This window comes from Henckelia pumila, chromosome 3 (assembly GCF_033568475.1).
Source record: "Henckelia pumila isolate YLH828 chromosome 3, ASM3356847v2, whole genome shotgun sequence".
Taxonomy (NCBI): domain Eukaryota; kingdom Viridiplantae; phylum Streptophyta; class Magnoliopsida; order Lamiales; family Gesneriaceae; genus Henckelia; species Henckelia pumila.
The window spans coordinates 16,932,238-16,947,867 of record NC_133122.1 but is presented as its reverse complement, the minus strand read 5'-3'; the positions used below and the strand labels follow the sequence as shown (position 1 = coordinate 16,947,867).

Genomic DNA, 15,630 nt, shown 5'->3' with positions numbered 1-15,630 from the left:
TAAGTATCAAAGTAGTTGGTATATCAAAGCCCATATATAAAGCAAATGTGCTAATGTGGTTCAACTTTTATACAGAGGATTCATTAAACTAAAACAATATGTTATCCATATCACATGCTAACAACTTAATTCTAACAGTAAACCACCTTTTTGTTTAAATACGTTAATAATCATTGGTGCCACCTTCGAATTTCATTATTATTAAGAATACGAGATGCTCCGGAACCGACCCTGGAAAGATCATTTCAATTAAATATTGTTTTTTTTCTTTAAAACATGTGACGTGGGCCTAATTATGGATCTGGGTTCAAAATTTATTCTCTTTTCCACATGCATCCACAGTTGCTAATAAGCCCAACTTCTAAAATTTTAACCAGAGACTTAAAAAAAATTCCTCGAAATATTATAATTATATCTCGAATAATGAATTCAAAATTTGAGAAATTATACAAATAATGAAAAATCAAATTATATAAAGGGACTTAGCGTTAGGTTTGAATGAATAATAAAATAAAATCGGAATCAAACCGTTTTAATTTAAGATGTTCATTTCGCCGTTGTGGTTGAAAAAGTTCGGTTCGATTTTAGTTTTTTCCTCCTAACATGTCGTTGTAGCCATAACAAAATATCATAATATAATTGTCGTAAATATCGTTGTACGATATATTGGTTGTACATTTACCATTATCCTACCTATATAGTTTTCAAAATTAATAAAACTCAATATATTTTTAAAAAAATCTCAAAAAATCACAAGTTATATATCAATTTTCTTGTTCATATTTTTCCCCATTTTCCTTGCCTTTTTCCGAATAAAAATGAAAAGGATTCACTAATTGAGTAAAATGGAGGGGTTGAGCCATCTATTTGGTAGTTGAACTATATCAATCTAATGATATAAATATACATTGTTATTCTTGCCCTTTTACTCTTCCATTTGTCCTTCTTGCAAAACGGTATTTGTGATTACATATCGCAACAAATCTTACCCCAATATTGATCACACGTAATTTAGTTTATAAGTATAAAAACTAAGACTCATAGTAGCCCGCACTATAATCATTGACGAATTATTATATATTATTTTTATTTGTATTAGTTTAGTTTGGGTAATATTTAAACTTGGATTCGTTTAACTTTGGAGAAAGCGTGGAATAATTAATATCAAAATGTCACAAGTTAGCATAACTTTTAGATATTTTATTACATTTATATATGCGCAAAAATAGATGTTACTCTTTTATTTTTGCCAATACATACCAAAGTTAGAGAAATAAACCGGGCATCTTTCGGACTTTCACCTTTTTTATATTCTTTTTTTTAATCTACCCATTTTTAGACTTACCTTTTTCAAAAAATAAATTCAATATTTATACTGGTGGCCCTTTAGACTTACCTTTTTAGACTTACTTTATTTGTTTTTTTTTTCCTTTTTTTTTACATTTTTTTAATACAGTTTAATTTTTTAAATTTTTTATATATTCAATTTTTCTTGTATCAATTTTTTGTTATAATTTATACTTTTACAATATATAATATAATAATATACCAACGGATTAAATATGTCAATATGGAAATATAAATAAATAATTATATGTTTTACTTCAAAAATAAATAAGTTTGGTAATCAAACAATTAGAAAAAAAACTGAAATGCAAATGATAAAAAAAATCAAAATTTTTATATTAAAATATTCTCATTTTCTGTTATAATTTTTTTAAAAAAAATAAATAGAAGAAAAAAATTGTGCAGTAGTACTAAAAATTATCAGTATAAAAATATAAATTATAACAAAAAAATTGCACAATAAAATTTGACAAGATAAAAATAAACTAGTATATATATAAATATATATATTTTTAAAAAATTATAATGTATTAAAAAATAAAAACAAAACAAAACAAAAAGTCATAAAGTGTAAAAAAAATAATTAAAATATATAAACTAAAAACAAAAAAAAAATTAAAAATAAACTAGTATATATATACTTTTATACTGATAATTTTTTAGCACTACTACACAATTTTCTTCTTTATATTATATATATATGTATATATTATTTAAAATTTAGTTTTTTAGACTTTTAGTTTTCATCTTTCTTTTATACCCTCTCAAAATTTTATTTTTTAAAATTTTTTTAGCTTATTTTTCATTTTTTTATTTCATTTTTTGGACTATTTTTTTTGGACATCGTTTCTCTTTCTCGTTTGGGAGGAAGACATAATTTGTATTTAATTTTTACTCATTTTTCACGTGTTTGATTTTTTTTTTTTTTTTGAAATAATGTTTGATTATTCTTTTTTTTTCTTCTTCTATTCATTTTAAAAAAAAATTACAACACGGAATGAGAATATTTGAATATATAACATTAAATTTTTTTATCATTTGCATTTTAGTTTTTTCTAATTTTTTGGTTACCGAACTTATTTATTTTTGGATTAAAACATATAATTATTTATTTTTGTTTTCATATTGACATATTTAATTAGTTGATGTATTATTATAATAAATATTGTAAAAGGATAAATTATAATAAAAAAATTGATACAAAAAAATTGATAATATAAAAAAACTAAAAAAAATTAGACTGTATTAAAAAAAGGTAAAAAAAAAGAAAACAAAAGACAAATAAAGTAAAATCAAAAAATATATATATATATATAATTTAAAAAAAAAAAAAGGAAAATGGTGCTGTGGTGTTGTTTTAACACCACAGCACCCCCTACTGCCAAAGTAGGGGATCCATTTCATCAACTTAAATACATCTCGGAGCGTAAAATGCTTTTCATTACGTAGACAGACGATACTCCATAAAAAATAACTAAAAAATAGATTTAAAAAAAAAAAAAAAAGAAGCCATACGCATGTATTAAATTTTTTAACAAAATTCCAGTTGGTAACAATAAATTTTCCCCTGTCCTCGGAAAATTAGATGTTGCTTGAATTGTCCCATGGAGCTGGACAACTAGACACCATGAAATTTTGTTCCTTGTACTATTTCTTACATGCCCCTCCCTCATCAATAATTTCGAAATTTCATTTCTACTACACCCCAAACTCAACTACTCATTTAATTAGATATTTCTTACCAATATTGGAAAATAGCAAACAAATTGAGTGTACGTACAAGGAATCATGTGCAACCATGATCCATGCAAAACATCTCTCCATGCAATTCTTCCACAAGCATTCCAAATAATTCAAGCTCGAGCTCGACTGCAATATCATCCACCAGATCCTGAAACCCCTTCCATCCATCAAAATCCATCTTGAAATCCATACCAATCATCCTATCGATGGTATCGAACTCTACTTCTTTCCACGAACCCAACCGATTGAAAATCCTACCGAAAACGACTTCTTTATTTCTAGTCAAACCTATATTTTTCCCTTTCTCCTTGACGACCGGTTGAGTAACGAGGTTCTTCAGGTTTATCGACATCAAGAAAGTGTCCTGCCTTGACAAGGGATCGTCGTCTTGGTCGGGTTCTGTCACTGTTTCTTGGTCGAATTCTTCGTCGGAACTGTCCAGCATCTTTCTCTCCAGTTCCACTGGATCCAACTCCGCAAGCTTTTCAAACCTTCTGAGCCTGTATAATAGCTGCTGTTTTGCTCCTACATTATTATTGTTCACAAAAAAAGGTAAAACATTTTTCAGTTCTAAGGGAAAATAAAGAGTGTAACATTAAATCACATTTTACATAAAACTCTATAATTAGGTGGAAAGAGTACAACAATAAAGTCATGATATTAATAAAACTTTATGAAATACAAGTGGAACAGTTGGCAATACGTTAGAAATGAATTCCCACCTCATCATCTAAACGATATTTATTCACAAATAATTATTATTAAATATATAAAGATAAGATAAAGATTTATAACTCTGATTATTTGTAGAACTTAAACGTTAGACGAAACAAATGCAAAATTTGTCTATATCATGTGTATTGTATATACAAGGTTAGAAGCTTTGGGTGATGTGAGATGTCCCGAGTAACGAACAAGAGAAATTATATAATACATTAAAAAGGCACCAACACAATAATAGAATGTATAATTATCCATACCAATTTCCCGATTCAATAATAGCAAAATGGCCCTAACATTTATAATGCGGGCCATTTAATGTACACATATTGCCTCTTTACTATTTTGCTAGGACAAAAACGTGTCACGTGTAACTGAGAATTGGTGTACGCGTTATAGCAATTGTACTAAAAGCGCATGTGTCTCTGATACGTTTAGTTGGATTTTACCAAAAAAACGTCAAAATCAGGTGAATATGAATAGTTTTGACCGTATAAAAATGCTGAAAACGACTGGGCTTGTGACTTTTCAAATTTTTTGGTGCTTACTTGTGTCATGTAACGAAATAATAACAATTTTATTAAAGTGATAATTGGAAGAAAAAAATATATCGATATAGATTGTAAAAAACTAAAAAATATATATCGCTTACTTTGAACGTTTTGCGTAGCTACTACCATCGCAGTCGCCATCTTCTTCTTCGGCTTCTTCTTCGCTTTCATGGCCATCCTCGTCCTGGAACGGAGGATCCAATATCGATACTGGACTACAATGTTCTTTCTCTTCGTCGTCTTCTTCTCCGTTTCTAGTTTTCGGACTTTTGGATTTGTTATTATCTTTTTCCTATGGAAATTATAAATGAGTCAAGATTTGATGAAGAAGGCACCAAATAATTAAAAACTAAAACTTATCAAAGATATATATTATTGAGAGAAACATAACACATTCATTTGCCACGGATAAATACCTATTATTTTTCCATGGTGGGAAACCTTGAATGTCGACATGTGAAGTGCGACTACTCTTACATATACCTAAAAAATAACTCGATTATGTGTATAATTATGCATACTAAAAGTGGGAAATTAATATTATCGGTCAAATATTAAAACAAAATTAAGATTTGTCGTTTAGTGAGAAAATTATTTTGAGGGACAAAACCAATTTAAAAAAAAGATTTGATTGCAAGAGGCGTGATCAAAAGTACATAAAAAAAAATATTCAAAGAAATACACTCATCGCCCAAAACTCCAAAAAGGGCACTGACAATTGGAGAACTGTCGATAGTCTTAGTGCAGAAGTCAAGGGTATATTGGTCATTTAACGTCGACAATCCCGTCTACCAATTCAGACCTTACCGACAGTACTAAACAAGTCAAATGTATGTAACGTTTTCCTTCTATGTAATGGATTTCACTATTAATTTAATAATCTTTACAAAATATTATTAATTTAAATATATTTGCCAGCCTTATATCTAAAAAACATGGACTATCAAAATATTTAATATGTTCATACATATAATTACTTTATAATTTAAAAAAATTAAACATGCCGACCTCCATTTACAGTGTCACTTCCAAAATTATAATTTACACAAAAAAATATACAAAATAATATTTCTTGAAAATATATGCTTATATTTCACTGTTGCATTTCGAAATTCCACTAAATTAATTCCATGTTAAACTAAAATTTAAAGTATCTTTATGTCCCATCACAAATTAGAATAACGAGAAACAATTTAGATTGATTGTTCTGTTCATAAAGGAATCATTTTCAAGAATAAATCAATAAATCATAATAATAATGCTATCATTAAAATTAATGATAATGTTTTGGAAAAGAAGAGGGAAGAAAGAAACCTGTGTTGCGGGCAGACGGGGAGAGGCCGCGGGCGAGCAGAACTCCGGCGTACGGACGGCGGGGCTTCCTGTGCAGGACGGGCTTCGGCGGAGGGAAAATCTGAAAGGGCTTTCGCAAAACAGCAAATCTTCGGAGATGAAATCGTTATCCACCATCTCTTCCAAGCTACGATACCCGCAAGTACTGCTTGTGGAAGCCTCCAGTTCAGCCGCACGATTATCGCAGGAACACGAAATCCTCGCATTTTCTTCCATTAATTCGTGATGCCGATTCGTCGGAAGACGGATTTCGTCGTTCCCGATAGCACGCTTCATGTTCTTGCTCCGATCCTTGAGCCTTTTGAGCAAGGAACCAAACAGCGCGAACCCGGGTTTGTTGTTTTTCGACTGCTGCTGTTTCTGAATCCTCATGGCGGCTTCGACGAGCATAGCGGCGGTCCTGGACGGGACATGGAGGAACACGGCGGCGCGTGGAGACTTACAAGGGCTCTTGAGCGGCGACGGGAAGGGGGACCTTATGACGTCCGGCGAGTTCTGAAACGATAGGAAACAAGCATGTTTGCATAAACTCCCGGTTTTGCGAAACAAGTGGATTCAATTGGCTTCTTATTTTTGATCTGTAGAACAGTAGTTTTGTGAGACGGGTTTTTCAGCTGGGATCGCCTCTCCGCGATGTAATTCTTGAGACGAAAAGGCTCCTGATTCTCTTTGAGCAGCTCATGCAGCAAGTGCTTACGATCAGTACTAGCCATTTAATTACAGAGAGTATTATTAATTTTGACCAATGGATTATATATATATATTACAGGCCGGAGGTGAAGAAGAAGTGGAAGGAATTGTGGGGGTTTTATAAATGGAATCGATCGGATTTGAAAAGGGTTTGAGATGGATGGAGACTTGAGAAAGGATTTGAAAAGTGGGGCGAGTGAGATTGAAGAAGAAACAGTAATGGCGAGGGGACAGCAGAAGGAAGAGAGAGAGAGAGAGAGAGAGAGAGAGAGAGAGAGAAATGGAAAGATTTTGTTGATTCAAATCGGGTGTTCGCAACATCGAGGCGAGGTCGTGTGATCATTTACACGTAAATTTTATTTTATTTTCCAACTATAATATAATAATAATAATAATAATATACACACATTTTGTCACTCTTGCTTTCTTTCGATAGTGTCTAAAAGATAGATCTATCTATCCAATATTTCTTTCATCTGAAATGTTCTTATGAATATTTGTGATACCCGGAAGAGGAAATCACCTCATCTTATAGATGACCCTAAGGTAAAGATCAATCTTTAGCTAGCCAGAATCGTCTGGGGGGTCAGCTCGGGTCGGGAGTTTGGGAACTCGGGAGCTCGGCCAAGCTCTCCCATTGTAATGTCCAGCTCAGCTCGGGAGCTCGGGAGCTCAGCCAAGCTCCTCCACCATTACCTCGAGCTCGGCTCGGGAGCTCAGCTCGGGAGCTCAGACAAATTTCTTCACCATCCTCTCCAACTCGGGTTGGGAGCTCTGGAGTTCATCTCAGCTCCGATGTCAGTAGGGAGTTAGCTTAGTAGAGGGGTTGAATAACCTTGATGAGCTAGCTAAGATGTTATGATCAGTGTTCAGGTGGAGTTCAGGGGTTCAGCAATAACTCACTCACCCCTTTTCCATATAACCTCAGGGAGAGCAGCAGTATAGCATCCTCATGATGACTGTTCAGCTCATATTAAGTGTATTATTATTTTCTTTGTCAGATAAGATTCGGGCGAGATCTCAGCCTAAATATTCGGTATTGTGATCCCGGGATTCGCGGATTCTTGATAAAAAAAGTAGGCGCTAAACCCGGAGCCCTCCCCTATAAATACCAGGTTCACTTTCATTATTTGCATCCTAATTTTTCACTCGTGTGCACACACCACTCTCTATATTTTCGCTATCCTAGCATCTGACTTGAGCGTCGGAGGGGATACGCCAGAACACCTTTCGGCCCCCCTTAACACTCTTGTTAGTGGTTTCAGGTCAGCAGCAATTCATATTTTATTTGGAGGAGCTTCTTCAGCTCATCCAAGGAGATCACTTTATTGAGGTATATAAATTGGCGCCGTCTGTGGAAAATTCAAGCTAAGACGTAGATATGGCAGGAAGAGGAAGAGGAAGGGGAAGAGGAAATGTGGCGGATATGACTGTAGATCAGCTCAGCCAGTTCATCACTCAAACAGTGCAAGCGGCCATGGGTCAAAATCCACCACCTCCTCCCGTGGGTCAGCCAAACCCCAATTGATGCGGTGTGGGAAGAGATCAGGAGACTAGGTCGGCAAGTCAGAGGTCGGCCTGGGCCTATACAGAGGGAAAGTCCTTTTGCTCGGGCTATTCTAGATGAAGAACTCCCTGCAAATTTTAAGCAGCCTACTTTAGGGGAATATGACGGGAGCTCAGATTCGGAGGAACATTTGGGGGGATTTGAAAATGCAGCCTTGTTGCATAGATATTCAGATGCAATTAAATGTCGGGTTTTCCTCACTACTCTGATAAGGTCAGCCCAGCAATGGTTCAAACTTTTACAGCCTAGTAGTATTCAGAGTTTCAACGACATCAACTTAGCTTTTCTACACCAATATGCGAGTAGCAAGAGATATTTGAAGACTTCTCTCAGTTTGTTCAATATGAAGCAATCTGAGGTGGAACCATTGCGGGAGTATGTTCAGCGCTTCAATACAGCAGCTCTGGAAGTACCTGCTGCCACTGCTGACACCTTGGTCAACTCTTTCACTCAAGGGTTGAGAGGAGGAGAGTTTTTCAGATCCTTGGTCAAGAAGCCTCCTTTGACTTATGATGAGCTCCTTAGTCGAGCTGAGAAGTACGTGAATTTGGAGGATGCACAGAGGCAGAGGAGACAGGAAGGAACGTCTGGGAGTAAGCCCAGTGCCAAGGTGGGAGCAAAGGCAGAGGGGAAGACAGAAGGAGGAAGGAAGAGGGTTGCAGAAGAGATGAACAGGGTCAAAGGACCCTACCACTATGTACCACTCTCGGTAAGCCTGGAGAAGGCAATGCAAGTATGTGAGGATAGGCGAGCACTTGTGAGGCCCCGTAATGCTGAGAAAGGCCCTCGGTTACCGCCATCTGACAAGTTTTGCGATTTTCATCAGGAGTATGGGCATATCGCCAATGATTGTCAGAGGCTAGGTGAGGAGGTTCAAAGGATCATGTATGATGACCCTCGAATCAGAGCTGAGCTGACTCGAAGGGCAAATCCTCCTCGCCAAGGCCGAGCTCCCCAATGGAGGAATCAAAGGAATGAAGTTAGAGAGAATCAAGGTGATCATCACGGAAGAGCTCTTCAAAACGGTCAAGGAGATAGGGTGAAGCAAATTTCAAATCATCCCAATCGGGGTGTTATCCATATGATCTCAGGGGGTAGTACGGATGGAGATTCGGGAAGGGCTCGCAAAGCTCACGGGCGTAGGTTGGAAAATTTTGAGGTAAATTCTCAGCTCAGCTGTCCCACTGATCCGAACATCAGTTTTGGAAGGGAAGATTTAAAGGATGTGGTGCTACCTCATAATGATCCCCTACTGGTCACCTTGACCATAGCCAATTATGACGTGGCTCGTATCTTTTTGGATACTGGGAGTTCAGTAAACATTATTTTTAAAGAAACTCTGGACCAAATTAAATTGGAAGGATTTGAGTTGGATCCAATCACCACAGAGTTGTATGAGTTCACGGGTCATGCTCTGCAACCGTTGGGACAGATAGTGCTCCCCTTGTCCCTTGGGAGTGGAGAGCAGAGAGTAACCAAAATGGCTTGCTTTACAGTGGTGGATGCCCCATCTTCTTTCAATGGAATATTGGGACGCCCTGCCCTGAGTGATTCCCGAGATGTGGCTTCTACCTACCACCAGAAATTGAAGTTTCCAAGTGGAAAATAAGTGGGGGTTGTTAGGGGTGATCAAAAGGCAGCACGTTTGTGTTATGTGAATGAAGTGAAGGTTGATGCAAAGAGAAGTAGGAGGGAAGTAGGAATGGTTTTGATAGGCCGAGCACCAAGGTTGTTGGGTCAAAAGGTATTTTTAATGTCTGAAGAAGATCATGAGAAAGTAGAGCTAAGTCCTGGAGCTCAGATGGTGAAGTTAGCCGCTGATCTCAGTTCTTCAATGAGGCAAAGCTTGATTGATTGCTTGAAGGAGAACAAGGATGTTTTTGCTTGGTCTTTTTCAGAGCTCACAGGGGTTAGTGCAGACGTTATGGTTCATCGGCTCAACATTTTCGCGGGAGCGAAGCAGGTAAAACAGAAAAAAAGACACTTTGGGCCTGAAAAGGATAAGGTTATTAAGAAAGAGGTGAATGAACTCCTTAAGGCAGGTCATATTAGGGAAGTCCAGTTCCCTACTTGGTTGTCAAATGTGGTCCTTGTCCCTAAGAGTTCAGGCAAATGGAGGATGTGTGTTGATTTTCGGGACTTAAATAAGGCATGCCCAAAAGATTGCTATCCACTGCCTCGAATTGATCAGTTGGTTGATTCTACGGAAGGTCATCAGTATTTGTGTTTCATGGATGCCTATCAAGGGTACCATCAAATTCCGTTGGTAGAGGAAGATCGGGATAAAGTAAGTTTCACTACCTCTCATGGAACTTTCTGTTACAGAGTGATGCCTTTTGGTTTGAAAAATACAGGGGCTACTTATCAGAGGCTCATGGATAGGGTGTTTGCTTCCCAGATTGGCCGAAATGTGGAGGTTTATGTGGATGATATCCTGGTAAAATCCCAGGATGATGCAGGTTTGATGACCGACTTGAGGGAGACCTTTGCCACGCTCAGGTCCTACGGAATAAAGCTCAATCCTGAAAAATGTGTGTTTGGAGTAAGAGGAGGCAAGTTTTTGGGATACATGGTGACTGAGAGAGGGATTGAAGCTAACCCCGAGAAAGTGCAAGCTATCCGATCCATGTCTCATCCTCGAAATCTGCAGGAAGTTCAGAGGTTGGCAGGAAGGATAGCAGCTCTATCTCGATTCATATCCAGATCAGCTCATAGAAGTTTACCTTTCTTTAAGGTTCTTCGGAAAGCTAAGAGGTTTGAGTGGGATGCTGAATGTGGGAAGGCGTTCGAGGACTTAAAAAATTATTTAGCCGAACTTCTTGTATTGGCTAAGGTAGTTCCGGGTGAACCGTTATACATCTACCTCTCAGCTTTGGAGGGGCGGTCAGTTTGGTACTCATTAGGCAGGAGGGAGCGGCTCAACATCCTATCTACTTTTTCTCACATGCTTTCAAGGGTGCTGATCTCCGGTATTCAGAGGTCGAGAAGTTGGCACTTGCACTTGTTATGACGGCCCGGAAGCTCAGACCTTATTTTCTATCACATCCTATTGTGGTGTTAACCAATTGTCCCATGGAAGGATATTAACTCACGCTGACATTTCGGGACGATTGGTGACATGGACTACTGAACTCAGTGAGTATGATATTCAGTATGATATTCAGTATGAACCAAGAGCAGCGATTAAAGCTCAAGCATTGGCCGATTTTTTAGCCGAAACAAAACATATGGAAGGGCAGGGCTTATGGAAAGTGTATGTTGATGGTTCTTCTAACAGGGAAGGATGTGGAGTGGGGGTGCCTCTGATATCCCCTCAGGGAGATGAGATCCGATTGGCAGTCAGGTTGGATTTTCGAGCAATGAGGCAGAATATGAGGCCGTGTTAATTGGCCTTCGGGCAGCTAAGCAAGTTGGGGCAGCCCGGATACATCTCTATTCTGATTCGCAATTGGTAGCTCAGCAAGTGAATGGGTCTTACGAGGTGAAAAGTGAGAAGTTAAAAGAGTACATGAAGGCAATAGAGGAAGCTCGGGGCCTCTTTGATGAGGTAATGTTTGAGCAGATCCCTAGAGAGAGCAACGAAAAGGCGGATGTTCTGGCCAAGATGGCTAGCTCACTTCATAACTGGAAAAACAGAGAGGTAGTCGTACAAGTGGAATTAACACCTTTTACGGAGCTCACACCATTAGCTCCGAAAGAGAGTGACTGGAGAAAAGAGCTCTTGGAATACATGGAGAAGGGCGAGTTACCAAAGGATCCAAAGAAGACATATCGGTTGAAACAGAGGAGTCTCCGCTTTGTGATGGTGGAGGAAGTTATTTATAAGAAGTCATTTTCTGGACCTCTTCTCAAGTGTTTGGGTCCTAAGGAAGCTCATTATGTCCTGAAAGAGATACACGAGGGGTGTTGTGGCAATCACTTGGGATCTTATTCTCTAGCCCGTAAGGTTCTTTTAGCAGGATATTTTTGGCCTACTATTTTGAAAGGTGTCATAGCTTTGGTGACTTCTTGTGACAGTTGTCAGCGACATAGCAGACTTCAGCATCAGCCAGCGACGTTAATGAAAGGAATCATGGCAGCGTGTCCTTTCGATCAGTGGGGAATGGATATTGTGGGTCCTTTCCCTCAAGCCCCAGCTCAGAAGAAATTCTTGTTGGTCGCTATAGATTACTTCTCTAAATGGGTGGAGGCGGAGGCCTTGGCACGAATTACTGAAGGAGAAGTTCTGAAATTTCTGTGGAAGAATATTGTGTGTAGGTTTGGAGTACCGCGGAAGATTATCTCCGACAATGGGAGGCAGTTTCAGGGAGCCCGGGTGCAAGCTTGGTGCAAAGAGAATGAAAATTCAACAACACTTCACATCTGTCCATTATCCTCAAAGCAATGGTCAGGTGGAGGTCAATAACAGATCTTTGGTGCAAATCTTGAAGACCCGATTAGGAAAAGCCCAAGGAAATTGGGTGGAGGAACTCCCTAGTGTGTTATGGTCATATCGTACCACATCTAGAATTGGGACAGGAGAGACTCCATTTAGTCTGGTTTATGGAAATGAAGCGGTCTTGCCAGCAGAAATTGGAGAAGAGTCAGCTCGGATCATTTTTCTACGATGAGAAGAATGAAGAAAAGAGAATGGAAGACTTAGACTTTATGGAGGAGAAGAGAGAAGCTGCTGCCATCAGAATGGAGGCATACAAGAATAGGGTAGCTCGATCCTATAATCGTCGGTGCGTAGGAAGGGCTTTCAGGTAGGGGATTTGGTGCTGAGAAAAGTTCAGGAGGGGCTATAGGGAAGCTCGATCCTAAATGGGAAGGACCGTACAAGGTGGTGATGAGGCTCAGTTCGGATGCTTACTACTTGAAAGATTCAAAGGGGAAGGTGCTGAAGAGACCTTGGAGTGCTTACAATTTACGCAAATATTATTCTTAAATGTTGCAAGAACAATTTTCCTTTCAGTTGTAATTCATGCAGGCTACATTTTACTTTTATCTATAAGCAGTTGCTCTTTTGAAAATATTGATGTAGACATGCCTCAGCTCATCACCTCAGTCACGCCTCTTAGGCCCCTGACTTTGGTTCAGCTCATTACCTTAGTCACGCCTTTTAGGCCCCTGACTTTGGTTTAGCTCATCACTTTAGTCACGCCTCTTAGGCCCCTGACTTTGGTTCAGCTCATCACCTCAGTCACGCCTCTTAGGCCCCTGACTTTGGTTCAGCTCATTACCTTAGTCACGCCTCTTAGGCCCCTAACTTTGGTTCAGCTCATCACCTTAGTCACGCCTCTTAGGCCCCTAACTTTGGTTCAGCTCATCACCTTAGTCACGCTTCTTAAGCCCCTGACTTTGGTTCAGCTCATCACCTTAGTCACGCCTCTTAGGCCCCTGACTTTGGTTCAGCTCATCACCTCAGTCACGCCTTTTAGGCCCCTGACTCTGGTTAAGCTCATTCCCTTAGTCACGCCTCTTAGGCCCTGACTTTGGTTCAGCTCATCACCTTGTCACGCCTCTTAGGCCCCTGACTTTGGTTCAGCTCATCACCTTAGTCACGCTTCTTAAGCCCTTGACTTTGGTTCAGCTCATCACCTTAGTCACGCCTCTTAGGCCCCTGACTTTGGTTCAGCTCATCACCTCAATCACGCCTTTTAGGCCCCTGACTCTGGTTAAGCTCATTCCCTTAGTCACGCCTCTTAGGCCCCTGACTTTGGTTCAGCTCATTACCTTAGTCACACCTCTTAGGCCCCTGACTTTGGTTCAGCTCATCACCTTAGTCACGCCTCTTAGGCCCCTGACTTTGGTTCAGCTCATCACCTTAGTCACGCCTCTTAGGCCCCTGACTTTGGTTTCAGCTCATCACCTCAGTCATGCCTTTTAGGCCCCTGACTCTGGTTCAGCTCCATCACCTTAGTCATGCCTCTTAGGCCCCTGACTTTGGCTCAGCTCTCTACCTTAGTCTAGTCACCTCGACCCTGATTTTTGGGCTCAGTTCAGTTACGGCACTTTGATTTCAGCTCTTAGCTCATTTTAGATACTCAAGTACAAATGGTGTTAGCAAGTTAATTAAACACCGCGCTCGGTAATTATGAGGGGTCACTTCATAGTGCTCTCATATAGATGAGCTGGCGGTCAAGGAAATTTGGCTGGGGAGCTCGGAGCTCGGGAGCCCATTTTAGGCGATCTGAGAACATAGTTCAGATCAGGTCCGAAGTTTGGTTTTGGCAGCTCAGCTCGGCTCTGGCAGCTCAGCTCGGCTCCGGTCAGATCAGCTCGGTTCCTGAAGCTTCAGCTCTGTAAAACGCCTTCGGGTGTTAGTTTATTTTTAAACAAGTACTTTGCTCCCCTTAGGGAGCTCAGCTCAATACAACGCCTCCGGGTTAGTTTATTTTTAAACAAGTACTTTTCTCCGCTTAGGGAGCTCAGCTCTGTTCAACGCCTCTGGGGTTGTTAGTTTATTTTTAAACAAGTACTTTGCTCCCCTTAGGGAGCTCAGCTCTGTTCAACGCCTTCGGGTGTTTAGTTTATTTTTAAACAAGTACTTTGCTCTCCCTTAGGGAGCTCAGCTCTGTTCAACGCCTCCGGGTGTTAGTTTATTTTTAAATAAGTACTTTGCTCCCCTTAAGGGAGATCAGCTTATGTTTCAACGCCTCCGGGTGTTAGTTTATTTTTTAAACAAGTACTTTGCTCCCCTTAAGGAGCTCAGCCCAGTTCAACGCCTCCGGATGTTAGTTTATTTTTGAATCTATACTTTGCTCTCCTTGGGGAGCTCAGCTCAGTTCGATGCCTCCGGGTGTTAGTTTATTTTTAGATGATAATCTCACCTCCCTTTAAGGAGCTCAGCTCAGCTCACCTTCGGGTGAGCCTATTTTGAAGAGTTAATCTTACCTCCTCTTAGGGAGCTCAGCTTAGTTCACCGTCGATTGTTGGTTTTATGAAGACTAAGGAAAATGTAAAGCAAATAAACTGGCGTGAGAAGGCAAAAATTTAAATGTTTACATCCACCAAAACCATAACTAACTTTCATTCTCTCCCTCGCCCTCATCCTCACCATGTTCATCTACGCCCCCATCCTCTTTTGCTGCCTCTGCTGAGGTAAGGGAGAGGGCAAACCCGTCTAGGTCCAAAAAGTCCACAGGGGTCCCTTCAGGAGGATAGCCTGCTACCCTGAACTGCTGAGTGCAGCCGTCGAACCCTTTGGCCAGGTAACCATAGGCCCTTGGGCAGCCACCTCATCCATATATTCATCGGACTTCAAGAATGCCTCATTGAAGCCCTCAGCTCCCTTGGACAGCTCAGCTCGGGACTCTTCCAGTTCTTGAAGGGCCTGAGCAAGATTGATCATGGGACACCTTGAGTTCGCTCCGAAGATTCTCCTTCTGCACCTCGGAGACCCGGAAGTCACTTTGATGCTTCAGCCGTTCATCTTGGAAGCCCATCCTCATTTCCTCCATCTGGGCTCGGATATTGGCCACCTCCTTCTCATAAACCAAGCTTCGCGTCCTCCGCTAACTGGTTAAGCTCAGCAAAATGGAGCTTCATAACCTCGGGCAATCCTTAGAAAGTTGCTTTCGAGTCATGGAAGCTCGGAGGGACATCTCGGCATTTAGGACAGCAGCCTAGGAAAGGAAAATAACAATTAAAAGAGAATATAAAAGAGGAACATAAAGT

At 39.7% G+C, this 15,630-nt stretch overlaps 1 protein-coding gene and 1 pseudogene across 1 annotated transcript; one reads left to right on the top strand and one right to left on the bottom strand.

Annotated features, from left to right (window-relative positions):
• Window positions 1-2,782: 2,782 nt before the first annotated feature.
• LOC140888156 (uncharacterized) lies at window positions 2,783-6,709 on the bottom strand (annotated as a pseudogene).
• A 1,076-nt stretch (window positions 6,710-7,785) lies between these two features.
• Window positions 7,786-9,580, top strand: LOC140888155 (uncharacterized). Its single transcript, XM_073295843.1, has 2 exons — window positions 7,786-7,912; window positions 8,028-9,580. The coding sequence occupies exons 1-2, from the start codon at window positions 7,786-7,788 to the stop codon at window positions 9,578-9,580; spliced, it is 1,680 nt and encodes a 559-aa protein (XP_073151944.1).
• The last annotated feature ends 6,050 nt before the right edge of the window (window positions 9,581-15,630 follow it).